Source organism: Vitis riparia, chromosome 9, assembly GCF_004353265.1.
Source record: "Vitis riparia cultivar Riparia Gloire de Montpellier isolate 1030 chromosome 9, EGFV_Vit.rip_1.0, whole genome shotgun sequence".
Taxonomy (NCBI): domain Eukaryota; kingdom Viridiplantae; phylum Streptophyta; class Magnoliopsida; order Vitales; family Vitaceae; genus Vitis; species Vitis riparia.
Window position 1 is genome coordinate 151,358 of NC_048439.1, and position 27,839 is coordinate 179,196.

The following is a 27,839-nucleotide window of genomic DNA, read 5'->3' on the forward strand; positions in this document are numbered from 1 at the left end:
TGTAGACTTACGGACGATACCGCTCTCATTCTCGACATGAGACAAGCCAATTTCAAGTCCCAAACCTGCCCAATGCAACATCACTTAAGCTGAAAACACCAATGTTCCATTTATATATTTAAGAGCACAAAAGCACAAAAAGCAATCAAAAAGTTTCATCACAATTCAAACATTTGATGTAGTAAGAAGAAAGGCAATCCATAATGATACGAAAATTAAGTGAATAAATGAGACTCAAGCATGCCTGCAAAGTAGTTGGATAAGCCTTCATTGGGTCTTTTTAAATGGCACAATAGCCCAACAAGCAGTTCAAACTTCAAAGTTCCAAATAATAAATTAAGGTAAAAAAAAAATGTCAGTCAAAGGAGAATAAGGTCCATATCATCTGCAGATGGATGTATCATCACCTCAGCAAAGTTGTTTTAGAAAAATGAGAAAATGGCTCGCTCAATTATAGACCATGTACTTAGGTGTTGCGCTGAACTTCTGGTATCCTTTGATAACTTTGTTCACTGAATCAAGGAAGTCCTTCTCGGTCACTGTCTTCCTTCGTGCTCGAATAGCATACATTCCAGCTTCAGTGCACACACTTCTTATGTCGGCTCCAGTTGAATGTGGAAAAAGAATATGAGAAAAACCAAGAACCCAAAATAACAGCCAAAACCATCAATGGAGAGTATACAAAGACAACGTGCCCTTCAGATAAGTATTTTACCAGTTGAGTTTGGGCAAAGACGAGCCAAAAGTTCAAAACGGATATCCCTCTCACAGTTCATGGTTCTCGTGTGGATCTTAAATATCTGTGTTCTACTCTCCAAATCAGGAAGGCCAAACTCAACCTTGCGGTCTAACCGTCCAGGGCGTAACAGTGCTGGATCAAGTGTGTCAGGCCTGTAAAATGATAAACCAAATTTAAATTGTAAGTAGAGACATCTAAGCTAGTGGAAGAGACCCAAAAATTATGCTTATATCTAGAATTATGCTTCAAAAATGAAACATCCAGTTAAAGCTAGGAAGCAAATATCAGTAATCAATATGTGAAACAGAAGATACTTCAACTCTATTTGCACTCTAAATGAGTGAGGAGATAATACTGTCAAATTCAAAAAACTCAAAAAAAATAATAAATAGGAACAATCCCAAAGTTGTGTTTGTTGCATCTGCCACAGAGTTAAGCATCACAGAGAACACTCACAAGTAAAAGTCTGGAAAAGCAACCAAAACATCCGTAATAAATATGGTACTGGATTGTCATATTGCATTACTAGAAAAATAACCCCAACAACCATTTCTAACAGTGGTAGCACAGCAACACAGACAATAATCCAATGAAGGTAGCCAACTTACCTATTTGTTGCCATTAGAACTTTGATATTTCCTCGAGCATCAAACCCATCAAGCTGATTTACAATCTCAAGCATGGTACGCTGGACCTCATTGTCCCCACCAACACCATCATCAAAACGCGCACCCCCTATGGCATCTACTTCATCAAAAAACACAATACACGCTTTTTTGGAGCGTGCCATCTGCAACAAAAAAAGGTAGCAGTCAGACAATATAGCAATGATCAAGAACAATAAAATAAATGAAGACAAACTGTAAACATGTGGCAGCTTGTGACCTGAAATAGTTCACGAACCATCCTAGCCCCCTCACCAACATATTTCTGAACAAGTTCACTTCCAATAACACGAATAAAACATGCATCAGTTCTGTTAGCCACTGCTCTAGCTAGAAGTGTTTTACCGGTTCCAGGAGGACCATAGCAGAGAACACCCTTAGGAGGATCAATTCCAAGCTTCACAAACTTCTCAGGGTGGAGCATAGGGAGCTCAACCACCTAGAGCCAAAGTTATAAATATCAGCAAACAAGAGAAGTACAGAAGTTCACAGGATCAAAAACTAGCCGTTAATCAAGAAAGACATGGTGTAAATGCATATATGATCTGACAAAAAAAAATGTAAAAAGAATATACACACTTCTCGCATCTTTTCAATCTGCTCCTTGCATCCACCAACATCATTATATGTCACATCCGGTTTCTCTTCTACTGTCATCATGGTTACACTTGGATCAATCTTTGGGGGCAAGGGAATTTGAATCTGATATTTATTTCGATCAACCCTGCAATGGCAGCATGTTGGTGAGACAAACAAGAACACATTAAACAAATAAATTTTTTCACCACAAAAATTATGAGGAAGTACATGCCTTTAAAGGCATCACAATAGATTTGTCAATCACATTGCAAAAGCTACGTCAACAATTTATAGCTTAGACTTTGATATAGTTAAACAGAGGAATAATAACAAATAATCATCAAAACAGTGCAAAAACATTAAATACTATGCCTTTGGGAGGAAAAAAAAAATCCCTGCAAATCTCAATAATCACTGCAACAAAGTTAAAGCTACCAAACAGGATAGGAAAAAGTGATCTGTCATCTCTCCATTACCAGAGAGTGTCAGTTTTTTTACCAAAGTTAAAATTTAAGGAGGTCTTGGCATCCAACACGCACGATTCTTGGGTGTAGGTCTTATTATCAAAGTTGATTTAGGGGGAGTGCAGCAACACTTACAATTCATCATGTTGAAACTCATATCTAGGTATAAATGTCATGGATAACAGGTATGAATAGAAGATATAAAAACATTAATGCACCCTCCATGCTTATTTTTTTTGATAAGTAAAGAAAATTCATATAAAAAGAGACGCCAAAAAAGCGACTCAAGGTATACAAACCTATACTCGGTATACAAACCTATACACCCACCACCAAAAAGCCACACAAAAAGAAAAAGACCCAAAGATCAACAAGCCCAAAATACAGCCTTAAAAGGATCCCAACCAATCAATAAAATTAACCAAAGATTAAGGACAATCAACTATAAACAGCTTAGCCTTAGACCATAGAGAGAGGATAAAGGAATATTTCAATTTTTGAATTGACAACTCATTATCCTTGAAAGTCAATCTATTCCTCGTCTTCCAAACCGTCCAAAAAATATGCAGAGGAGCAACTCTCCACACCTTCCTGCGCTTTTTGCCCACAAAAGAACTTGCCAGCTGAGAAGCGTCTCTCTAACTGAAGAGGGCATCACCCAAGACACCCCAACCAAGGTAAAAAGTAACTCCCATAATGTCCTTGTTTTTGAACAGTGAAGCAGCAAATGATCTATGGTCTCCTCATTCTCAAGACACATAAAGCATCTATTAGCCAAGGACCATCCTCTTTTCTAAACAAGATCTAGGGTTAAAGCCTTGCCCCATGCGGCCTCCCACGCAAAAAAAACTAATTTTGGGTTGTACCCTCCCATTCCAAATACAGCTATATGGAATAAGAATAAAGCACATTTCCATGCTTATAATAAGAATAAAGTTAAAAAGAAAGATCATTGAGTATTCCACATATAAATAAATCAAGCACATTTCTTGAGACAAAGAATCCAAAATATAAAAATTATTACAGCACAAAGGAGCAGCATTAAAATGCATGGTAGTGGAAATTTATTGTAAAAACGGAGAGATGAATATGAAACCTACCCAACACGCATGCCTTCTTCTATATCAGTTGGAGAAACTTTGTCACCCAGCCCAACAACAAACTTTGCAATTCGTCAACATAATTAGAATGATGCTTGCAGTTTTGTATCTATGACTAAATCCAACAAATGAAAATTTGACTTCTGCTAGTTTCAAATCATATGCCATGGAAAACATTTCTGACAAAAATACTAATTTATCATGTAACAAGGGATCATATGCCATAAATTTGGAGTATAAAAGGCATTGTTTACAGAAAGCAATTATTGATATGTGCTTATTGGTGATAGGTCAGAACTGCAATTAGAGCAATGTTGTACAACAGTGGTGGAGCCAGAGAAAGAGTTGAGAGGCAACATATGAACTTTAGTTAAGGGGCAAATGAGACCAAAGTGCTCATATAGCCCAGTGGTAGCCATGTATATTTTGCACAATCCTGGGCATGGGATCAAAACTCATAGATTTGAGGGGGGGCATTTCCCCCCTTGGGCATAGTGTGGCTCCACCACTGCTGTCCAACTCAGCCAGGCCAGAACTGCAATAACACGAGAGAACTGCAATTCTCTCATGTAACTTTGTTTAGATACTGAGGAGCTCATGAATTAGTGGATTAATTTAGGACTGTTCCACTGCTGTTGGCTTGATGGTCCCCACATGAATATTTTTAGGGTTGATAAATCTGTAACAAGGTGTTGCCTTCTTAAAAGCTACTAATGCTTAAAATGGTTTTTTAGCAAGGAATTAAGGCAAGCCATCCATCCACAGACCTTATTCAAATTCAGTCACCTTTGCATTTATACACCTTTCCCTAACTAGTTGTAGTCAAACAGTTTCACCACCAATATACAGGATTCCTTGGTTTGTGCTCATATTCACTGTTGCCCAGTTTCAAAACCATTGTTTATTTGCATGCATTCCTTGCTGTGGCAATCATCAACAAATGTGCTTATAAATAAGGCACAAGTGTGCCATTGGGATCATGGATCAGATGACACAGATGCACAAGGAGAAGAAAAATTATTATCCTTCGATGTAAATTGTTCAAGGTTACTATATTTTACTCCTTTTTATCCTTACATTGTGTATAATGGATCTGGCATTAGGTTCACTGTGGGATATGTCGGCTTTATCATCTCCTCATAACTATTAGATCTTTCAATGCCCCACAGATCTTTCAACACGCCTCCCAAATGGACAGGCTCTTCAATCTTTTCAGAACTATTTTTTTTGCTAGGTAAAAGCAATTGTACTAAAACTGCCTAAAGAAGGGCGCACAAAAATATATGCAGTGTATACAAGCTCCTAAGACCAAAAAAGAAGAGGGATACTTCAATTTGTGCCCCTTTTTCATCCTTCTTTTTTTTTATAAGCACCCTTTTATCATCCTATCAGTCCTTCACTTGTTTCTCTTTAATAATTTCTGTTTTGTTGGTGGCACTATCTCAATCTCTTTCATTATTGGAGATTTCTTGTCCTTGTGCAGGTTGTTTTGATATGAACTACCGTGGAATAATCTGGTTTAGTAGTGTTAAAAGTAGGTGGTGTTCTAAGAGGGGAAGGCTTCTAGGATGGTCTCTAGAAAACTATTGTAAAAGGATTATTTGTACCAACTTATATGGTGAGTTGGCAGGATGTATGGAGGATGGGGAGAAGAGTTCCTTAGAAAGGATGTTTCCTAGACTCATTGAACAAGGCAATGGATAAAAATGCTTGGGTGGTTGCTTATTGGCTTGATGAAAGTGGTTGCAGCTCCAGAATCCGCTAAATTTTAGAAAATTTCATGATTATGAATGGGATTCAGTGGAGTTACTTTTGCAACTTCTTTTCTCTGCAGTTCATGGTGGTAGAGATGATAGTTATAGTCTAAAGAATCTCTGAAATTTGTACTACTGACCAGCTAATGGGAGAAGGCAGGATTATTGTCGATTGGTGCAGCTTGTGCCAACAAATGGACAAGTCAACCAACCATCTTATCACAGACTACATGTGAGTTTAGTTTGCATTCTTTGTTAATATCCATTTTTAGGCTTTCTTGGATTTTGCTCTTGCATGGTTAAGATTACTTTTCTAGTTGGCATGACAATTAGTAGGCAAAAACCGAAAGATGTGTGGGGATTGGCCCGTTGTGCTTGTTTGGTAGGAAGAAGTGAGATCAAACCATGCCTGATTTGGAGTGTCCCAAGTTGGCTTTGAATAAGTACCTTTGCCTTTTGCCTTCCAAAGCTCCTTTTTATGCACCCTGTGTAGGTGAACCGCTCACATGCATGCCAAATACACACACACATATCCAATGGACCACAATTACCAAGGAAATAAAAGAATTGCTATCTCTTCTATTTCAACTTGAATGTTCATTTTCTCTAGTAGGAATCCTCCGATTGGTTTTATGACCAATTAGTAACCTCCTCTTTCTCATAAAATTGAAGTGCAACTTTCATGAGTCTTCTTTGGTAAAACCTAGTGAAACACATATCGGTGGCAATGTTAGGGATCACAGCAACTTCTTATCTGCCTATTATATGCTTTTTTTTTCCTATTCAAAACTCATTGTTTATCATCTCAGGGACAGAAAGAGTCTGTTATCACTAATCAAGACTTTTGAGAGGATCTCTTCGCAAATGAGATTATCATTTTCCTGGTAAAGATGCAAGAAAAGTTACTCTATACTTCCATCCACACATTGTACACCTCACGTGTCTTATACTAGTATTTTGCTTGCCTTTTTATTATGACCTTGCTTATGTATTAAATGGGAAAAAAAAAGGAAAGAATTTTATGTTTCAGAAAAATTTTGCGTTTCAACAAAACAAAAGGAACAGAAAAAGAAAGTCCATGCTTTACAAGTTTCTATAGGAAGAAACAGAGTCTTAAAATTGAAGCTTACCTTTGCAATTTGTTTAACATTTATCACATATTTGGCATCCTCAGAATTGGGGCTAATTATCTTTGTGCATCTTGCCACCTAGTTTCCAAAACCAGCCACTCTTCAGATATACATTATATTAAGACAGTAAATGTTGTTCAACAAAATCAAGAAAAAACACCTGAAGAGGCTGCTCCTCCTGCATCATTTGCTTATCAGAAACAAGATCCCACTGACTTGGTGCAGCTAAGCCAGTATCAGATTCCTTGATACCTGTTATAAGATGAAAATCATTGCTATAATTTCATGAAGTGTTATTCAAGCCATAATCAGCCCATAATACATGCCTAGTTTATCAAAACTTCTCATATAACCTTGGCTACTACTATTTTCAACATGGATCAACATAATACATGCCTAGTTTATCAAATAGCACTATACATTGGAAATATCAAGAATAAGAAACATACCACATAAATCGTTGACCTTCTTAGCCATTTCTTTAATTTCCTTCTCTGTTTTCTTTATTGGTGCAGAATAAGGTCCCAAGCCCTGCATAAACCATTCAACTGTTTAGAAGAACTAATAACTGACCCACCAAAATCTAAGAAGCTGATAACAGCTGAAAAATGAAATTCACAAGAAATAATTTTAATGTAAGTGTGCATCAAGAAGCATGTAACCCCTAAACAAAATTCCACATTCTAAATATAAACTAAAAAGCATTGTCAGGTTGAAAAACCAGGCCAACCCAAATGATTGACTCAATTAATGGGACCAAAATCATAAGAATTGACCCACCAGGCCCACCCATGCAACTTCAATTCAATGCCCCTAACTCTGAGAAAATTTGGGCTTGCCGTTATACACTTCTAGCACCATCAGATCTCCATCCACCCCTCGATCCAACTATCGATTTGACCACTTTAATTTTGATGTGCTCGTCAATAACATCATCATAGAGATGATAATTTTCAAGCTGTTATTGATGAACAACAATCATGGGATAAAGGAAGTTTCCATTAAACCCATTCTTCTCCTGTCTCTTTTCAACAGTGTAAAATATGAAGTGGCCAAAATCAGCACATAGCTGATACTAATGGCAAGAACATCACAATCGCAGTAATGAAAGAACAGTGGACAAAGAGAATCAACAGCGCGAGAGAATCTCACCGGAAACCCAACAAATTGCAACAAATCTAGTCGAAACAAATCGTATATGGAGCGTAACTATTAGGGTTTAAAGGGGACGAATACTTACATAGGTTTTAAGGAGAGCAATATCATCTTCATCAAGAGGCCGAGGGTTCTTCTCATCCTTAATCTCATCTTCGGGCTCCGGCGCCATCGATGCTCTGTCTCACCTCTTCTTTTTTTTTATCTTTCTTTCCGAACAAGTTACCTCGCACAACAGACCTCACGCTCAGTTCCGCTTCCTCAACATCGATTTATAGCTCCCCCAGTGGGTTAATTTGGGCCGAAGGGGCCCAGTCTCACCGACCTTCCTTTTGAGAAAGTGGGCTTAGGTTTGGGCTTAGTCTTATTGGGCTCTTGAAGTTCAACAACCCAAACACAATTTGTTTACCATTTTCTACAATAAAATATTCTTCTTCTTTTTTTCATACGTTTTGATTGACATAAATTTATGGATGGTAACGGGCGGATTCAAGACAGGTCGCCTCATCATTTATTCAAAATAATTTTCATCTTCCTCCCATTAAAAAAAAATTAAACAAAGTGGGACAAATATAAAAATTTCTCATACCCACCTCGGCCTGTTTATATATATTTTTTGAAATTTTTAGAATTTTTTAATTATGTTAAAATAAATATATTTTATAAATAATTAACTTATTATATTTTTATAATTTATTTTATTGAAAAGTATTTTTATTATTGTTACTATTATTATTCTCAATGTATTAAAAATGGAAAAATAAAAATTAAATTAAATTAATTTTTAAAATTAATTTTATATATAATTGGGACAAGGTGGGATGGAACAAGGTTTTACTTGAACCTACCTCGAACCCATCCCAGAAAAAAAAAAAAAAAAAAAAAAGGGGGGGGCAAAGTGGGATAAGTATTCGAAAAAACCCACTCCATTTCCAACCCTACGTACATTGAGATTGGGCTAACCAGTTGAGGTAGAATATCCATTTGCCAACCCCACTTCAAGAGAAAACTTTAGGGTTTTGCCACAACACTCAAAGAAACGTATGAATTATTTGAAAGAAGAAAATTTACCCTTGTTTAAGAATTTAAGATGATGGATAACCCGGAGTCATTTTTAGAATTCATTTAAGAATGATTTTGAGAAAGGTTAAAAGCTAAAGTCATTTTGGTTTAAGTATATTTAGAGTTTGTTTAAGAATGATTTTGAGAGAGCTTAAAAGTGCTTCTAATAATAATAATAATGGAACGGATTTTTTTTGAGTTATTTGAGGAGGATTTGAGGTTTTTTTTTTTTTCCTAACACATCTAAATTTTTTTGACAAATACGTTTCTCCTAAGTTTAAAGAATTTTTTTGTTACATAATGGCATACCAAAAACATACTATCAAAAAATTTGTTTTGGTATAAAAGTATGTCCAATAAAAGCATACCCAAAATTACTCCTAAATAGACATATATATAGACGAAAATGCAATTTATGAACACAAAAATATGATTTTTGAAAGAACAACCTATGAATTACAGCAAGTGATTCTGTAGATTTTGCCAACTACCTGATTTAAAATAAAGTGCTATCAAGCATAAGAAATCACTTCCAAATTGGTTCGAAATATAAGAAACTTTTATTAAGATCAACAGTTTAGAAAAGAAATGTTTTGTCCACATGAGGATTCTGCTACAACCTTGGAAGAAAATTATCATTTGGGCCATTAGCCAGTTTACGTGCCTAGGGCGATAGCTTTAACAAAGATTTATGGCGTGATATATGAAACCAATATATCAAGACCAAACCCAGAATAATTGGATACAACTGACTTAAGAAATTTAAATTTTCCATGGTCTTTTGGTATGAGGGTAACATGGAGCAGCTGCCCAAAACCTCCCAAAAGAGAGAACAAAAATGAAATGAACAAAACTTGGTTACATGTCTTTCTCCAGATGCCAATGACATATACAAGAATCTGTAACTACATTGAATCCCAGAACTTCAGAATGTCATTCTTGTTCAAGTGAAAGGTCTTGCAGATATCTGAAACAGCATTTTTGTTAACACCATCATTGGCATCACCAATACAAAGAAGCTTCTCGAGTTCCTCAGATGGCTCCAATACCTAATTACAATAAAGAAAAAATAATTAAACAAGACAGAAGACCCCTTCACCATAGATGTCTTAAGAATATTAATATCATTATGCACAATAGCCAAAACAAGCCGTCTTAAGAAAAAGAGTGCCTTATCAACAACTGTCTGATAATTTCATAGATTGACAAACAGAGAATGCATTTGATGAGTTGAACCACTTGTCAGTAAATGCATAATCCATCTGGCTTGCAGCTAAACAACTCACATCTTACTGACAGAATTTATTTTCTGACCTGAATTGAGAATATGTGGAAAGAGAGAATAGGGATCAATCTGTCATGCACAGTACAAAGTTCACTGGCATGGATATGCCTCTTATAGGCTTTGTTAATCCTATGTTACCAGTAAAGAGTTCTGATCAAAGACCAATCTTTTTACCAACCAAATAAGAGATGAAGTACCTATGATATTATTGTTCACAAAAGAAGCATTCTTCTTGTTAACGATAACCCAGCTGAGTTCCAAATTAAGAGTACAAGTTTATCATGAAACCTAACAAAAAATCTTTATGATTTTCAGCCTAGGTTAAAACCAAAGAAAAGGTTAATTGCCTGAAAAATCAAATGAAAGACATCAACAGAGTTTGGGAAAGTTTTGAACTTATAAAGTCCACCAATGAGTAATGCAAACTCAGTTAATGACACAGAAAAGGAAGTGTCAACAAGTTGGAACTTTTAAGATAACGACCACAAGGCTCCAGAAAATAAGACATCCTACCAATTGTATGAAGTAATAATATCACCAACCAAAGCCATACTCCAATTATTGTCATTAAGTTCAAAATAGCAAACCATATCTTACCCATGGACAACCAAGTGATTTATGGATTTCATCCTTGGATTTATTAGAAGCATCCGATTTCTGAGTCTCTATGCAATCTGAAACTAGCCGAAGAAGTCTCTCGCTTCCCTAAAAGATCAATATAAACATATAAACAAAAATAATAAAGGAAACTGTAGTTTCATGCATATAAAGGAAAAGGGGTAAAAAAGATATACAACAATATCTGTAGACCTAGGAGACTCATCTAGGGGGAGAACAGCACAAACAGATAATATGACCATCAATACACAACATAAACCATACTAAAGGAAATACACCCATACAACTAAAACTTAACAAATCCTTAAATTTTAATCACACGTCTTTTCTTGCTTCCTCCAGTCAATTCCTTTTGCCACCCACCCCACCCCAAAATATCCACTTCTCCTTATAAGCATTCACTGGTCTTGCACATTGTAAAACCATCTTGACTGACTTCCCTTCATCGTGTCCTCGTGTTAATCCCTCTAGCTTCTCATGTGCATTCGTGTCTTATCATACTTTTTTTGGCCACTCATCCATCCCAACATCCTTTAGCCACCATGCCATTTTCTGAATCTGTCTCTTGCCTGCCAGCATTCTATACCACCAAGGCAACTCACACCATATTTACATAAGAAAAACATTAAAACAAAGTCCATTTAGTGGAAGAGTTTATGAAAAATAACCAAGGAAGATTGAACAGTGAGTAAATAATGAAGAGTGAACAATTCCCTTATTCCCTATAGATCATCCCAAAGGAGGGAAGATTGAATAGATGTAATTCCTACTCCCTTGGTTTCTAAGTACCCGAAAGTAACTTATTTAAGATCATAGTATTTACCATAACCACATGAGCATAAAGTTAGTCACAATGTCTAAGAACATCATACACACCTGGAGAGCTTGCCAGTGAGAATAAGTGCGAAATGAAATCCAAAAGAATGGGATGTTAGGCAGAGGTAAAACCTATATAAGATAAGAAACAAAACAAGTAAGAACCTGCTAGCCAACATATTTGACAAAAGAATGTGAATAATGAGGATTTGAGAACATATAGTTTCAAGCATGCTAAGAAATAAGTTTGACAGTTGATAGAACTAACAAATATACATCCAAAAGTGAAAATGGAGTACAAGAAACAATCACCAATGTACACTGAATGCAAACGTGAACAGAAGCAATGAAACTGAACCGTAGAAGCATTTCTTGTGAATAAAATTTGACAATCAATAGAAATAACAAATATACATCCAAAAGTGAAAATGGAGTACAAGAAATGATCAGCAACGTACACTGAATGCAAATGTGAACGGAAGCAATGAAACTGAACCGTAGAAGTATTTCTTGTGAATAAAATTTCCCCTGATAATCAGATAGCAGTTCCTTTCAGTAAACATTATCATTGCTAAGAAACTAATACAAACAACATAGTATGATTCAATTGAATTAAATACATCTTCAACTTTCTACATGCTTAAAATTGACAATAAGGTAGAATGAAGCTCTTATAAAGGCATAGCAATGCCCGACTCAACAACGCCTAACATGAACCATTTAGGGTCAATTCCATGCTATCTTTTGCCATTCTAAGGATCTGCTTGATCCAGGGTCATGTCTTTCAAAAGATATAGCGACTAATGGGAAATTCTAAAATTTAATCAATCCTACTGGGTGATTTGCCACAACAGAGGAGAGTTACCAAAAAAACGATTATTCATTGGCTTTAATTAGTTGAAGAACGATGCTAACCTACTTGTCATCTCCTCATTTGGCTTATAACATTTTACTTGTTATACAAAATTCTTGGAACTATATGATCCAAAATGGCAACTTGAAGGAAGGAATGGTGACAAAAAAGCAACAATAGTTTATAACCTTTGAAATATTGAGTCACACAAAAAGAAGAAAGAATATTAGTTACCTTAGGGCAACATGCCGTAATCTTCGACGTACAAGTCGTGCATTTAAGCTGCAAGCCATGAAATACTATTAAATATTGATAGATGAATAGAAGGCACCAAAATAAAAACCGAAAAAGAAATAGAATACAGGCCCTGCAATCATATCCCATGGTTACAGTCCCCTGCAGAGCATAGCACATGTAAATTATCAATATGATACAGCTCATAGAATTCAACATCCTAGTTGAATACTTCTTCTAATGTAGAAAATTCAAGACTCCCATCAACTTGAAAAAAGGGTGAAAAAAAAAGTTAAAGGTTAGACCAGTGTAGTTCAAATTTCAAGATGTTAATTCATACTTTTTTAAAAAATAATTATAATCTACACAAACTGGACAACTTAAAAAATATAAGTAGTTTCAATGGGGTAAAAAATGACAATATGTGCTTACTCAGCAAAATTTCTAATATTTCAAAATCTGAGTGGCTCTTGTTACCTATATAAATAAGTTAAAAGTTACATATCCAAAAATTAATTAATAAGTATCTAAACCACAGATCGGAGTTACAGAAAGAAGAAAAAATAACTCAAAGCAAGAAATCCTGCCCTAACTATCTAGGACCACCTGCATGAGCGCTCCCTCATCATCAGTGTTTTACATAGGGTCATACCTCAATTTATTCAGAGGATATCATAGATTTTGTCAGCCCGCAACCCGCATTCTACCAGGTTAGTAGCAATCCTTACTGTTGCAGCCACTAGTCTTAAACATACAGTTCAACCACAGTTCTCTCAAACTGGCTCCATCGGTATTACTTTTTCTTCTTGGAAATGCAATCATTTACAACTTTTTCCCTTCATTCTCAAGACTAATATTTTGTGAATATATTTCTTTAACATTTAAACAAAATCTACCAGAGAGAAGAGATCCAAACGTAAAAAGATGAAAGGCCATTGAAGAACCTACCCACAAGATGTTTATTCATATTGGTTTTTTGTTTCAGCTTTAGTTATAATTAAAGGCGTCAAGGGAAGAAAATAGGACTATAACAAGAATATCCCACACACTTGGTAATCAACAAGCGAACCCAAAAAAAAAAAAAAAAAAGCGAAAAGGTTGAGGTGAAATAAGAGAAAAAAAGGAGAAACCTTGACCTTGACGGATATGCAACATGGACCTTTGAGACCTCCTTGGAGATAGATTTGAGGAAAATCTCAGAAGGCTTAACACGAGCCAAAAGACGCAAACCCAATCTGCATCACCACAATATGATTCAGTCCCTCTTTTACTTTAAAAAGGAAAAAAGAATGATAAAACAGGGGGTGTAAATTTAAAGAGAAAAGTCAGGATTACCCATAAAGCTTGTTTTTCAAAGTTCCCTCGGGCGCCTTCTCCAGACCCACCCAAGCTTTATTCATCTAAAAATATTGGAAATAAGAAACGAGTAAGGAGAGTTGAAGAAGAGTAAACGGAAAAAAGAAAGAGGGGAGACCTTGTTGGAGGCGAAATCGAGAAGGAGCTCGGCATTAGCGTTGAGGGGCTTTGGATTGGAGGAGATGCGGTTCCAGAGGTCTCTGAGAGTGGAAGGAGTATGAGCAGCCTGAGAGTCGGCAGCAGCGGGGTCTACGGATCTGGAGAAACACCACTTTCTTCCTTTGATCGGGAAGACCACCAATCGAGCTTTCATTCTTGAAAACCTACCCTATCTTAATTCAATTTCATTCCTCTTATGTTTTTTTACATTGGAAGCAAATGGAAGCCCAGAGAATTCAAGTTCGAAAAATGAACTTTGAATCGCACAGAGAAAGTATTTGTGGAGGGGGGTGAAAACGAAATGCGAAAACGAGGTGAATCGCCGCGCATTTGAAGGCAAGACGGTTTTTTAATTCTTCTTTTTTAATTTTTTTTTGTTGGAAATGTATAAAAATGGTAATAAAAGTGAGGTCACGAAGCCGATGGACTGTGAGTCAGTTCCCACGTGCCCTTCTTTATTTTTCATTCATTAGGAAAATTCTATTCCACTAATTAATCGAATCTCCAACGTCCAACGACAGTATAAATGAGATCAATCTTATGAAATACGAAACAATGACATCACGTAGTATACTTCCGTCACCACCACCAATCAAGTGGTACAAATATCATCATTCGTATCCTTATTTACCTTACATATATTCAATGATATGGTTTAAATCTTTTGTTTGGTGGATATTAATATGAAATCTAAACATTTTTGAAAACACATACATGACACATTGACAATGATAAACATCTAATTAATGATCCATTTTCGATAGATATATATAAAAAAATGCAAATACATTTCGATTGAGAAAGAGGTTTAATTTAAAGTTCAGGATCTAATTTCCATTTATTCATATCAATATTTATGCTACAGAAATTGAGTGGAGCATGATTAATATTACAAAAAAAAAAGAGTGATGAGGTATCCACCCAACTTGTGAGCTGTTAATTTGTACAATCAAATTTAAACTATTAAACGAAAACATTAGGAAATGGGACCATTTCGATACCATACCATAGAATTACCCTCTGTTACAAACACTTAAAAAAGAGTAGTTCTCTAATCCCATTTCCAAAGACATCGATAAAGCCTTATAACCCAAATTGAGTATAATGCTATATACATGTGGCTGGTGGCTCATATGTTTTTACAAAAGCATCTTCCCTGCACCCAGCTGCAGTTCGTTCATGCACAATTTGCCATTACAATACTCCTTCCCAATGGGCCCTCTTGTCTTTACCTTCACAACATAACAATTCCAAAAGTTGTTTCTCAAAAGTGAGCATCAGTCGATTTACATCACAAATAATTCCTTGCCTGAATTCACTAGCACCAGGTGCATAAAAAATATGACTGACAAAACATGCCTTAAAAAATAAAAAGAGGTGTATGAAAGAACATTTGGGAAAAAGGCATATGCTATTATCATACACTACTAATACATGTTGATGGCAATCTGAGCAACTCAACCAATTGGAAATCCAATCATCCTGCTGAACTAACAGAATGAATGCGTACCAAGTGAAGGCAGCCAAATTCACCTAACATGAGATATCACCAATCTCTCTATTGTTTGTCTTCACTCATTGTCTGCTATGAAGTTTGGCTGTTCACCTTGGCAGAGATACTCATCACAGTGTGATGCAGACCCCCAGCCCCTCCGGAGCCGCAGAATGTCTTCTGTGAAAGTGGAACCAGGGGCTCCAATGAACACACTAGCCATAGCACAAATTGTCTTATCCAGCATGGCTTCCACCTGCAATATAACAAAATTACCAAAATTATAAGAATAATAACCAATAAATTCTCAAATTTTCTTAAAAAATATTTTTTCCAAAAGCCAAACGACAACATTTATGCTTGTTAATAATGCAACACAACCACTGTTTTTCATACACAAGCCTGATCAGACTTTTGAAGGGGATACTTTTTGACCCCATTCCAACAGATTTAATTTTGGTTCATGGCTCAAATTTCAATCTTCACTTTCCACTGATAAAGCCAACCAATCTCACCTTTTTAAACTTTAACAGCGTGTGTACCTGAGTGACCTTGAATCATTGTCTTAATATATGAGGGTGACACTGTAGCATTATCCTTATTCAAATTGGAGAAAGGAAATCAAGCAAACAAAGAAACCCTAGCCCAAAAAGAACATTAAGTGGCAAGAGAAGATATGATGGCAAAGGATTTGGCAGAAGTTCTGGGACTACTACATAGAGCTGAATTGAGAAATAGGATTCATGCAGCCAAAAGATTCAGGTAGCCAAGTTCAAAATATTTGGAAGGTCTTTAACAGCTACAAATTTAGCTATGAAGATCTAGCCTTAACTAGCTTCAAATGTTCCTTACATTATATGATAATGTAAGACACTTCTCCCCACCGTCAATTTTGTTTCGATAGGCAAACGGGAAAACATGTATTAAAGGCCCCTCAAAAGAGACATAACAAAGCACACATGTAGTATACAAAAAAACACCTAGTAGCGATGAGGGAAAAGAACAAAAAGCCTCCCTTCCATACTGCCAATTCATAGATTGGACATTTTTAAAACACATCCATTCCCACCTGTTTCTAGAACTGGTTAAGACACTTACCAAAGTGTCCAACTCAATTTTCATCAAAAAATATGTTGGAGAACAAGCATATTTACAAAAGACTCCTATAGTGACATTGTATCATGCACTTCTAAATGTTACTTTGAATATCTCTTCCAAAACCACCATTCTCCTTAGGATTTGAGCCAAACGAAGATCTGTGTTCCCTAAACTTTGTTTATCATAGCTAAAGAAGTGTCGAGTCATGGGTTTGATGAGGAATTTCAAGGTGTCCTGGATAGTTTTTACGCATCTAAGGGGCGTCAAAGAGACCCAATTTTATATCCAGTAACTCCATAATTCACTCATTTTTATATATGGAAGTAGTACAAGGACCATCTCTAACTTTATGAAGATATCCATGACTACTGAAAATCCTTGGCCCAATTGGCAAATGTAGAGAAACACAATTCCATTACTCTTCTAAGAAATGCCATGTTTGGACTCAAATTATCCAACGGCTACTGGTTTTTATCAGAAAATGTTTTCCATTAAATATTTGGGTGCTCCTCCCTATGTGGGTAAAGCTTCTAAAGCCACAATTTCTTTATTTTTTTTTCCTAATGCCATTGGCAACACAGCAGAAGGATGGAACGGATAATTATTAAATTGAAGTGGTAAGTTGTTGAAACATGTTTCAACTGCAGCCTCAGTTCATATTTTTCAATCTTAACAATTCTCAACTATGTTAAAGGTTCTGCAACTATCATTTTATCAAATGTCCATAATAAGACTCCCCTTCATCCACAATTCTGACATCTTACTAATTTCTTTTCAAAAATTTAGTTTGAAAATATGTTCTAGCAAACAAAGCTTGGATTGTTTAACATGCATTGGAGATCAAATTTCAATGGAGCAATTGCAAACCGAAAAGGATCTGCACTTTTGCACAGATGAACACAGGACTGGGCTCAATGTGGACAAACACTTCTTCTCCCAAGAAGAATTTAATGAGTTAGGGATTTAGATACTCAAGCCAATGTTCTTCCAAAAGACATGGCAGCTAAAAGGACATTACCAGATGTGATGATGGTGCTTCATCCCTCACATGCTTTTTGGTAGGACCATGAAGATTTCTCCTTCACAATCCACACCTAAACACTAACATGGCCTCCATGTACCATATATCCCACAGACTGATCTTTTGGATAGGCCTCAAGAGATTGCATATCACATGGCAATTCCTTTGGCAAAACCAACAAATTCAGGGTTAAACCCATTGGTGGCATAATTTTGAAATGACCAGTTGAAACTTCAAGAGTGGAATGATTGCCAATCAGGTAACTATGCTTGAAAGTATAAGATGAAAGAAAAAAGAAAGCACAGTCTGACCTGAGAATCTCCATCAAGGCCATGTCTGTAGAGCAAAGCATCCCATTTTTCTGCTGAATTACGGGTTGGTCGCTTAATGAGTGGCACAAGCTTCCCATTCAGGACAACCAGAGACTGCAGTAAACCAGTTTCACTTTCAGCAGCATCTGTGGAAAGATAGATGACTGGTGTATCGGCCCTCTCAACCACACGACTAATGCAGTCTGCAGCTTGGGGAATGGGGAAAAAGCAACTTCGTTCTTTAGCATTACTGACAAAATAAGCAAGAATGTTAGAGATAAATTTTGATGGCAAAGTTCTGTTCAAAAGTTCACCAACTCAGACACTATACACTCTCTGTGCCCCACTTTGCACTGCTTAGTAGATAAATTTAGAAATTCCCATCATGAGAACTGAAAAAAAAAAATGGAAATTGAACTTCGACTCTCAAAGGCTAAACTATTTAATACAAAATCAGCAATGCAATTCATGTATTGTTACGACAACCGTGCTTCCATGCTGTCAAACATAAAATAATAAAAGCATGTTCTTTAGAAATTAAAGCAAGAAAGTAAAGCCAATGAAAAGCATACCAAAACTTCAGAAACCCATGTCGTCGAAAATGGAGAGCAGTAAAACTCTTCCCCAAGAATGTTTGAACAAAACGTTGGGCAGTGAGCATAATGAGACGACTTGGTTCAATCAGAGTCTGACATTTGTGAGCAAGGGGACCACCCGGTTGCATGACCCACTCTTCCTCCACATTAGCATAAAAAACATCACCAATAGCAATAACATCATCATTCGAAGAAAATTTAGCCTGGACATCCTGGGCTGTCCTTTTCTTTGGCTTTTTGATATCCTCAGCCCAAGCAGGTTCAAGCTTACCCATTGAAATTCCCAATGACTTCAGCTTCTTAACATGGTCATCGTCCACATAGCAAGGCAGTGGCAGTGAGAAATAGCATATAACCCTGTCTATGTGTAAGTGGTTCTTTTTAGATTCGGTAAACTCTTCAAATGTGACTACCACTTTTCTTCCCAAACAATTATTTATATGTTCAATATCAAGTACCCGATTGTATTGATAATCAAATTTGGAGCTGGGAATAACTAAAATGCGGTTGAGGAGGGCTGCAAAGAACATGTGTTTTTCTAAACAAATCAAGTGGTTGGACATCTGCCCAGACAAGCATATTGCAAACAGATACTTATCAGATCTCGGCTTCCATTCTATGGTTGGCCTCTGGGACATATTCTGATTAACCTTTGGACACCTATTAAAACTGAAAGCCCCGAAATTGAGATCCCCGTTGTCGTCCACCAATTCGGACAGGTTCCCAGATGGATGAGACGACAAGAGGACTTGCTGAATCTCTTTATTCAACGAAATCTGCTTCAGCAGAGCAGATTTAAAATCGGCAGAGGAGAGAAGAACCTGCCGTGTAGAGAAATCAAGAGTGGAATTAGAAGGAATGGGCGCGGAATCAGCAAATGCAGTATGGTTCCAAAGAGAGAAGAGACTCAACTGCTGCTGCCTCAACAAATACAAAGCTCGCAATTCGGATTCCCTCATACGATCAGTGGGAGAATCGGCTTTAACGATGGAAATATTGGTGGTAAATAAGTTTCGAACATCTGTGGTGAAATAAATGAGGAGGATGAAGAGAGGGGGGAAGATGGCGAAGAGGTACCTCTTATTAAAGGAGAAACGATGAGCAGAAAGTCTAGACTTGAAATCCTCGATCTGGAAGCCGGATCGATGAGGGAGCTTCCGCTCATTTTCGTCGATAAGGTTTTGTCGATCCTCCTCATCGTCGGAAGATTCCCTCTCCATTTCGAAATGCAATGCCCAAATGCCCAAAGGCCCAATTAAATTTCAAAGAATGGAGAGTGAGTTCATGTATGTATTTAGAAAATCAAAGAGGAAAGTGGTAGAGAGCGATGATGAAGATGTGGGCCGTAGGGGGAGAGGGAAGGTGGAGGTGGGGTTAGGATTGGATGGAATTCTGGACTTAGAATCAGATTCAAGTTGTGATTTGTAACGGGGAGGGTGGCAGGGGGCTTCGGAAGCAAGGAATGAAAGGAGTTGGGGATGTCGGTGGGTGATAGTGAAAACTGAAACCCCATCCACCACCACTACAAGACGTTTCAACCATTGGCCGTTGCCCGTCCCGACTCCGCTTCTTTTATATTGATTAATTAATTAATTAATTAATTTTAGAAGATAAATAAGAAAATTTTACTCAATTTTTTAATTAAAAAGATAAAGTGCAGGAACTTTTTTGTACATTGGATTTTTTTTATAGGTTTAAATTATTTATTTATTTATTATTTATTTTCATATCAATAAGTTATTTCTTAAAAAATATATATATAACTTTTATATAAATAATGTCTAATATATATATATAGTTTGACCTGTTCATGACTTTGCGTGATAACCTCGAGCATCTCCTAAAAACTAGATTTTTTTATTTTTAGCATTTAAGTTCTTTACAAAAAATCACATACAACACATATTCAATATATGAGGCGAATAATATAATATTATAATAAAATAATTATTATCATGATAATATTAATAGTATAAGCAATAACATAAAAATTTTAAAATGTAACCCTTTTCAATAATTTTCGCTAGATAAAAACAAGCCAAGCACCCAACTCACCACCGAAATGATGACAGAGCGCCACGCCTATAACAAAGAGGCCACGTAGGTGCGGTCCATGCTTCCACTCCCGATATAGAAAGAAAGGATTGCTCTTCCCCATCATTCAGCTTTGAACCTTCTTCAAAAATGCAGGCGAGTCTCAACTGCTAATCTTCATCTAACTCTCTACTTTTGGTTTTGTCTTTATTCCAGAAGGAGGAAGTGGAGATGGAGATCAACAGAGGGAAAGAAAAGAAGGAAAAGAAAAGGGAAGACTCTGGAATCCCAATTCCTAACTCAACCACCCCCAAGAGTCTGATTCTCCCACTAAGTGATCAGTGATCACCACCATAACCTGCATGTAGAATTGTTCTATCACTACTTACTATGACTTCGATTATGAGGACCCTTGTATGAAAAACACTATTTCAAGCCAGAAGTTCACTTCTTTCACCAGTTCATTGTATGTGCCATCCGCCAAGTTAATATAAAAATGTGGCAATATCTAGGAGTTCGGATGAAACAAAGAACTAACCCAGTTCAAAATTCAAATAAAATAGCATGTACAAGAGCAATATCAGTAGATTCAGGACTATTAATGCTGCCAGAACTGTTATTTGATCAAAATTCTTGTAAACATATTATATAACAAGAAACATAATCGGCCATAGACATGAACCTCACCAGACAAGAAGAGGATGAAAGAAATCAACTTTGATGTGCCAAGACTGGGAGGCTATTCAGTTTGAAACAGCTATGATCAAGAATTGCATTATGTGGACTACACTTTAAAAGCTGAGATAAAATTTAGCTTCAGTGTTCCTTGAACCGACTCTCTCTCCTAATCCTCTTCTGCCACTTCGACGAGCCGCCCGCGAACCCATTTCTTAGTTGTAGTTACTGAATTAGCAGGTGCTGCCTCTTTTCTGGGTTTAAGTTTGCTTCCATTGGGTAGTGGGTTGTCTTCCCGTTCGACATTTAGATTTGGTTGTTGATCCAGCTGCTTTGTTGAACCTATTAGACTGTCCAAATCCAGAGGGGACAAACCATACCCACTGGAGCTTGTTGAGAGAAGCTCCATGTCGCCATTCAGTAGATCCTGCCAGGTGAACTTACCAAAATCAAAGTCCTCATTGTCATTTTTACTTGATACCAGGGTTTTAGTCCCATTTACTTTTCTTTGATCTGCTTGGTTCAGGCCTTCAATTCCCGCATCCATTTCCTTCTCAACATGGTTTACTGGTACAGCTGAGGAAAATGAAGGGTCTCTGCTGTTCTCATGGGAGGAGATCTGCCCTGCTTCTATGGATTCAATTGATTGAATTGCTTCAGCTATAAGCTTCTTGGTTTCCATGAGGGAAGCGTGAGCAAGAGGACTCCTTGTTGCTGCTACCTCAAGTGCCTTTGCTGCCTTCTCAGCTTCAGCAATTAATAGCCTGCAGAATATCATTGATACACAAAAACAAAGCTGCTTGGTGACCCGTGAAGTAGCTTATAAAACTAGCCTAATGTGCCAGTGGGGAATCGATAGCATCAAAAGAAAGATAAGAAGCTCTGGGAAATTGAATAGGTCTATTTTGCCCAGCATTTCCTACAAAAGAAGACACTAAAGTTCCAGGGCTTGGGTAATCCTGGAAGTGTCATAAGTGTGCTGAAGATTGCACTCTGCCATCACATTTTTATGATTAAGAATCCATGACAGAGTTGCAAATGTCAAGTGAGCTTAACTTTTTAATACCAATGGAATCAGCACATCCGTGCATCTACAGCCTGAAATAATGTCTAGGGGGTGTTGCATTGTCAATTTGATGGTGCAGGGCAGTTTTCTATTCATTTTTAACCCATGGATGAAAGTGAACGTAAACAAACTTACCTTGCTCGTTCAATAGCTTCGGTCTTCTTGGTTTCAGCAGCTGCCCTCTGAGCTCTAATATTCTTTATCATCTCTAATTTGGAATTTGCCAAAGGATCCTTATACATCGGTGAATTACTTTTCTTCAACCTGGTTTTCTGATTTTGGCTTTTAGTTTCACTCCCAGCAGAATCAAGTATATGACTAGTTGTTTTATTCGCAGGACTCCTTGTGGACTGTGTGTCACCACTTGGCCTTCTCCTTGGCTTTCTTGGAGCTCCTTCTGGTATTCCATGATATTTAGCCAGGGCAGAGCAGACCCGTTCACGGTAGGCCTAGTAGGAGAAGAAAAGTACATTTTCAACAAACAATGGTTAGGCACAATGCTATGAAATAATCGGTAAAATTAGAAAGACCGAATTGAAAATACTCAGTATCAGCTTGAAACAAGTGAGGAAGGATTCGGTCCTGAGGGACTTTAGTCTAGCATAAAATTAGATATTCTTCACAGCAACCAGTTGACTGCAGATATAGGACACTAAGGGCGGCAAAATGAATCAGGTCCTCAATTTTAGGTTGAAAGAGGAGCATAACAAGCACATTTGTATATTTGTTATGTTCAAAAGCTGGGCCAAATTTTGGATAGGATTATTCTGTTCTAACCTGTTTTTACAGGTTGGATTCTATTGAGCTAGAAAATAGCACGAGTACTAAATCTTCGGGATAGACAAGAGGGAAGGGTATTATGCCTTATCATCATGTTCAGACCATAATTTGACTTTCCACTGATAAATCCAAGGAACCTAATTATCCATGACCAATAATATGATCCACCAATGGCATTGAGGTGTTAATGAAAGATTATGCATCCATTAGTTGATAGAAAAACAATTTCCTAGTATTCTATCAGGCTACTCCTTGTAAAAGTTTGATTTTCTATGGAAGACCTATAGGAATAGCAGCTATGATCATCATGAAACAACCCACATTCTGCTAGAGAATTTTCAAGACCGTTCAAAATGTCATGATAAGTTCTTACAGGATCAGACCATTTGGCAGAAATGGCCTCTGAAATTTTCCTCTTTTGCTCAGGGGACTTAGGTGCTCTCTTGCTACCCTTTGGTCTAGGCATCCTTTTTCTTTCTTCTACACTCTCTAACCACTCCCGCTCAAGCTGTTCATCCAAGATATCGTAGGAATCCCACTGAAGCTCTTCCTCACCAGCATAGCCTCTTCTAGAAGCTTCTGCAATCAAGCTCTGCCACTCAAAATAGCAGGTTTCCTGCAGCATCCGCTTCTCACGGCGTCTCTGCCATCCCATTCGCACTCCAACCCCAATTTTAACCCTTGTCTCTTCGCTGCAAAATCCATTAAAACAAGTCAGTAAAAAAAGTGTAGTGGAATATACAGGGAAAAAACATAAATCAAAATTTCAAAACTCAAACCTCCAGAACTTAATGAAGAACCTAGTACAAGCCAGTTTGGGAGGTATCAAGAAGCTGAGTTCTAGTTCTCCATATTTCAATAGCTCAAATTTGAACAAAAAGAAAAAATAACAAACTTAAAAGGAAAAAAGAAATACCATTGTAGGCTCCAGTAACCAATCCTGACCCAACACATGGATCAATTAAACTAAGCTATGCAGGCAAGAGTATTATGTGCCACAGTCAGGCACCCATGTGGTGATGTCACCTGTGAAACTGAAAAAAGGAGGGGTTCTAGACCATCCTATGCTAAGTGACCATAACCTTGGCATGGATGCTAACAGCTCAGGTGGATGCCCATAACAACAGAAGCTGCCATTCTGGTGGTTACCCAAGAGACCCCTTTCTTGAAGGCCCATTTTTAGGCACCCAAGATACAGTGCCTGATGCTTATTTTCTTGTCCAAGTTGGAAACAGGTGCTAGGGAGTACAAAAGTTGGACTGGTGCCTTACAGGTGGGGCAAACCACCCACCACCAAGTCTTCTTGGAAAGGTTTGAGGGCCTTAACTTGGTGGCTATGAATGGAAGATTCAAAGTCACAGCTGGACAGAAACAAAAAGTCAGGCACTTACATCACCAGCACCGGAGAGGAAAAGAGACCTGCCTCTGTCATAGAATAGTTATCAGTCCCAATCAGGTCTGAACACCAAAAGGCCTGAACAAGTATCATCTATGACAAAACATGAAGTCCAGGATTTTCTGAATCCTGAGGCCTGAATATGGCAAAGCCAGGGCCCCAAGCACCTTACATTCTCTTGACCTCCATTACTTTATACAAGGCTCAACTGGCCACCAGTTAAGGGGTTCAAACACCATAAGCTATAGCACAAGGTCCTAAGTTCTAAGAATTCTAAACCCACGCTTGGAAGTCTCTAAGATCCTTAGAGTGTTCCAAGGACCCCAACCCTCAAGACCCCCTGCTTCATTCGTTTTATGACTCCTTTATAAGCCTACTCACTTCTATCTCTGAGTTGTACATCTCACCATCTACATGATTAAACTCCTCTACATGAGAACCTACCATAGACAGTTCAATTGGTTCACGTCCTCTTTCATGGCTTTATAGGGCAAGCCACTGGAGATTAAATGAAAAAAAAAATATCATATACTTCATTACAAGGCAAAACTATAAAAGCAAGAACTTTAGAATGATAGCTACTGGAAATTTGACGTTCAGACTATAATACTTGAGACATTCATTTAACAAATCCAAGAGAACAAAGATGGAAGGCACAGGACCCACCTCTGAGCATGTCCCAGGTTAACCAACTTCATCTTAACCTGCATGGCAAAATTTTGTTAAAAGAAATAAACAATCCAATCAGATTCTAATGAAAACAATTAAATCATGACAACCCTTGTCTCCTCTTCATCAAATACATAATCTGCTGATTACCTCATAATTCTAAAGCATCACAGATTCACTTCACCTATTGAATTGGTTGATTAAAAGGTAAGGATCTAAGGTGACTGCAAACTGAACAAGTTGACACAGTTGTTTCAAATTTAGGCGAAACTGAAAGTGCTTTTATCCTATGGAGAAAGTGACCTTTATATTATTGCATGCGTGTCCAACTATGAACAAAGGCATAATTCAAATGGCATACAGTAACTGAATGTTTTTTTCCATCAGTTTGTGTGTGGCACATAAGGAATAAATGGGGGCTTAAGCAAAAGCCTGATATGAACCTCAAGAAGTGGCTCTAGTTATGAAATTGAGTTTATCCTCTACTTCATCAAGGTTATACCAAGGAAATGTGTAAAATAATTCTTACATGACATCACCTTAGGATCCTGCATGGCAAGCTTAGTTCTCTCTCTGATCCGCTGAAGGGTTTCTGCACAAAATTAAAGAAAAATATATTTTTTTTATAGGTTGCACAAAATTAAAGATATTTAAATTTACAATGCAATACTATTGCGAATAGAGTGATAAATAGTTCAACCAGTACTCAGTTACCTGCGCTGTGCTTCTTTCCTTTGTTCCATGGTATGTTTCCTTTATTTGCTTTAGAAATCCTCATTCGTCTCAACCTTTCTCTTTCGTCCAGTTCAGAGTACTCTTCACTTGAGGACTGAATTGGATTACCTGGGGGTCTTGAATCAACACCCAAGGGTAAATTGTTGTAACCTTTTTGCCCACCTTCACCCTGAACTGAGCACTTGGCTTCAAGAGTAGCAACTGCCTTGATCAGGAATTTGCCCCACCGCGCCTCAAGAAGCCCAACATTGAAGTCCACTTTTTTGGGGATCTGGAAGGGTTTCCATGCAGAGGCCAACCTCTTCTCAGGTCCAGAGGCAAATTTACCTGATACCTTACCATGAATGAGGGTTTGAGCACTCAGTGTAACTAAATGATTTTGGAAAGAAGGCTGTGCTGTAGCAATATCTGCCAAACAAATAGCAACATAAGAAAGATGTCCTCAGTAATTATCAACATGGGACTCCTAAGACCACAAATTTTTCTTCCAAAAAAATCTATGTTATTTCCGTCATATTTTCTGCTAAGAGTTCCATGTAAATGATACAAATTTTTTTTTCTCTTCCACATTTTAATGCTGCTTTTACGTATATCCAAATTTACTTCAAAATCTTATGTTATTTCCATTGTGTGTTGAGGCCTATTTTGGCACTTCAGGCACAATATCAAAAAGTACTAGGCAAAGGGAAAAAAATGCTAAGAAAAATAAAATTTCCTGAATGATTTACCATAAAAAAAATGGTAAAAGAAAATTAAAATTAGTTACAAAAGTTTATAGATTTTCAAATTATTTTTTAATACTTATATTAAAAAGAAAAAAGAGAAAAAAAGAAAGTAAAATGCATGTAATTTTCTGCAACCATATAATTTAACTTTCTTTTTTTGCTTTTTCTTTCCTATTTTCATTCCTAGCATTGTCCCCCAAATTTTCTGCAACCAAACATAACCTTCAAGTTTTTATCCAAACGATGCATTTCAATCTTGGCTAGAATGCTTTCATACCAAAAAAACACCAATACCGAAAATTTTCCGCTGGAAACCATCAAAACAAATCGAAATTCTTATACCTTCAGCAGAACTACTGCTCCTTTTTCAAAAAAGGAAAAGGGGAGAAATAAAATATTTAAAACTTGTGCATTACAGATACATTAAAAAACCTAAAACTTGCATAGAGCTACCCAACGAAATAGCCAAGTAAATTTGAGAAGGCGCGCCCAGAATCAAAATGCCCACAAAACCCTTATGCGCGGGTCTGCTGTGTGAAGGAGCAATTGAGCTCCAATCACCAAATTTTCACATTTTTAGCAGATTGAAATCGCGAAGAAATAGAAAGAAGAGGCGTGTACCTAATAAAGGCATGGATGGGGAGGTGTCATTCAGTGAAATGCTTCAGATGGAGATAGAGAATGGTGCCATGGAAGTAGGAGTGGGATGGAGAAAGAGGCGAGTAGATGAAGCGAAGCAGCGAGAGGAGAAGAGGCCGCCCAGGAAGAGAGAGCACAGTGAGAGCCACACACACTACTGTCCAAAATGCTGTAAACGCTGGATAACGAAATTACATTCAAGCTCCAAGACTAGAGCTTCACAAATAGGCTCACTCTTGGGCTAAGATATTTTAAGCCCATTCTGTTAGGCTTCTCCACCGTGGCTAAGCCCACTAAGCCGAGTCCGATTGATAAGGTTTTGTATGTCCCGCTTGACAAACAACTATAGGAATGATTAAAAATAAATCACTTTATTTATTTTTAAAACATATTTAAAAATATGGAAAAGGGGCGAGGAGCATTTTAAATTCTTAAATAGATGTCATCGTAGGAGAGTTGTAAAATACTTTTTTTTTTTTTTGAAAATATTTTCACAATACTTGACAAAAACAAATCTAAAAATATATTCTTGAGAAATATTGTAATTATATATTTTTTTTTCATTTTTATAAATAATCATATTTTAATAAAAAAATTAAAATATTTTCTGCAAATACCCACCTTGAAAGTGCT

The 27,839-nt window shown here is 37.1% G+C and overlaps 4 protein-coding genes across 6 annotated transcripts; all 4 read right to left on the minus strand.

The window, feature by feature from the left end:
• Positions 1–204: 204 nt before the first annotated feature.
• On the minus strand, positions 205–7,825 carry LOC117922573 (26S proteasome regulatory subunit 7). The gene is made up of 10 exons (XM_034840722.1): positions 7,672–7,825; positions 6,881–6,962; positions 6,592–6,683; positions 6,432–6,509; positions 3,548–3,609; positions 1,984–2,128; positions 1,625–1,843; positions 1,348–1,529; positions 716–891; positions 205–605 (listed from the first exon to the last, which is right to left on the minus strand). Exons 1-10 carry the CDS (start codon positions 7,756–7,758, stop codon positions 448–450), a joined length of 1,281 nt encoding a protein of 426 aa, XP_034696613.1. The 5' UTR covers positions 7,759–7,825; the 3' UTR covers positions 205–447.
• Positions 7,826–9,185: 1,360 nt separating this feature from the next.
• On the minus strand, positions 9,186–14,298 carry LOC117922790 (uncharacterized protein YDL183C). Of its 2 annotated transcripts, none has more exons than XM_034841008.1 (8): positions 13,929–14,298; positions 13,790–13,854; positions 13,585–13,689; positions 12,455–12,502; positions 11,826–11,895; positions 11,428–11,499; positions 10,531–10,638; positions 9,186–9,697 (listed from the first exon to the last, which is right to left on the minus strand). In XM_034841008.1, the coding sequence occupies exons 1-8, from the start codon at positions 14,121–14,123 to the stop codon at positions 9,554–9,556; spliced, it is 807 nt and encodes a 268-aa protein (XP_034696899.1). In that variant the 5' UTR covers positions 14,124–14,298; the 3' UTR covers positions 9,186–9,553. The 2 variants fall into 2 exon arrangements, with proteins under 2 accessions (XP_034696899.1, XP_034696900.1); XM_034841009.1 differs by having other exon boundaries at positions 13,591–13,689; positions 13,929–14,295.
• Positions 14,299–14,883: 585 nt separating this feature from the next.
• On the minus strand, positions 14,884–20,014 carry LOC117922733 (O-fucosyltransferase 36). 2 transcript variants are annotated; one of them, XR_004652533.1, is made up of 4 exons: positions 18,464–20,014; positions 17,892–18,141; positions 15,480–15,717; positions 14,884–15,201 (listed from the first exon to the last, which is right to left on the minus strand). XR_004652533.1 is itself a non-coding variant. In XM_034840941.1 (3 exons), exons 1-3 carry the CDS (start codon positions 19,705–19,707, stop codon positions 15,541–15,543), a joined length of 1,671 nt encoding a protein of 556 aa, XP_034696832.1. In that variant the 5' UTR covers positions 19,708–20,014; the 3' UTR covers positions 14,948–15,540. The 2 variants fall into 2 exon arrangements, 1 of the variants encoding a protein (XP_034696832.1); XM_034840941.1 differs by having other exon boundaries at positions 14,948–15,717.
• A 1,030-nt stretch (positions 20,015–21,044) lies between these two features.
• On the minus strand, positions 21,045–27,392 carry LOC117922732. Its single transcript, XM_034840940.1, has 7 exons — positions 27,189–27,392; positions 25,822–26,250; positions 25,647–25,699; positions 25,105–25,142; positions 23,416–23,734; positions 22,398–22,711; positions 21,045–21,960 (listed from the first exon to the last, which is right to left on the minus strand). Exons 1-7 carry the CDS (start codon positions 27,199–27,201, stop codon positions 21,366–21,368), a joined length of 1,761 nt encoding a protein of 586 aa, XP_034696831.1. The 5' UTR covers positions 27,202–27,392; the 3' UTR covers positions 21,045–21,365.
• Between the last annotated feature and the right edge of the window lie 447 nt (positions 27,393–27,839).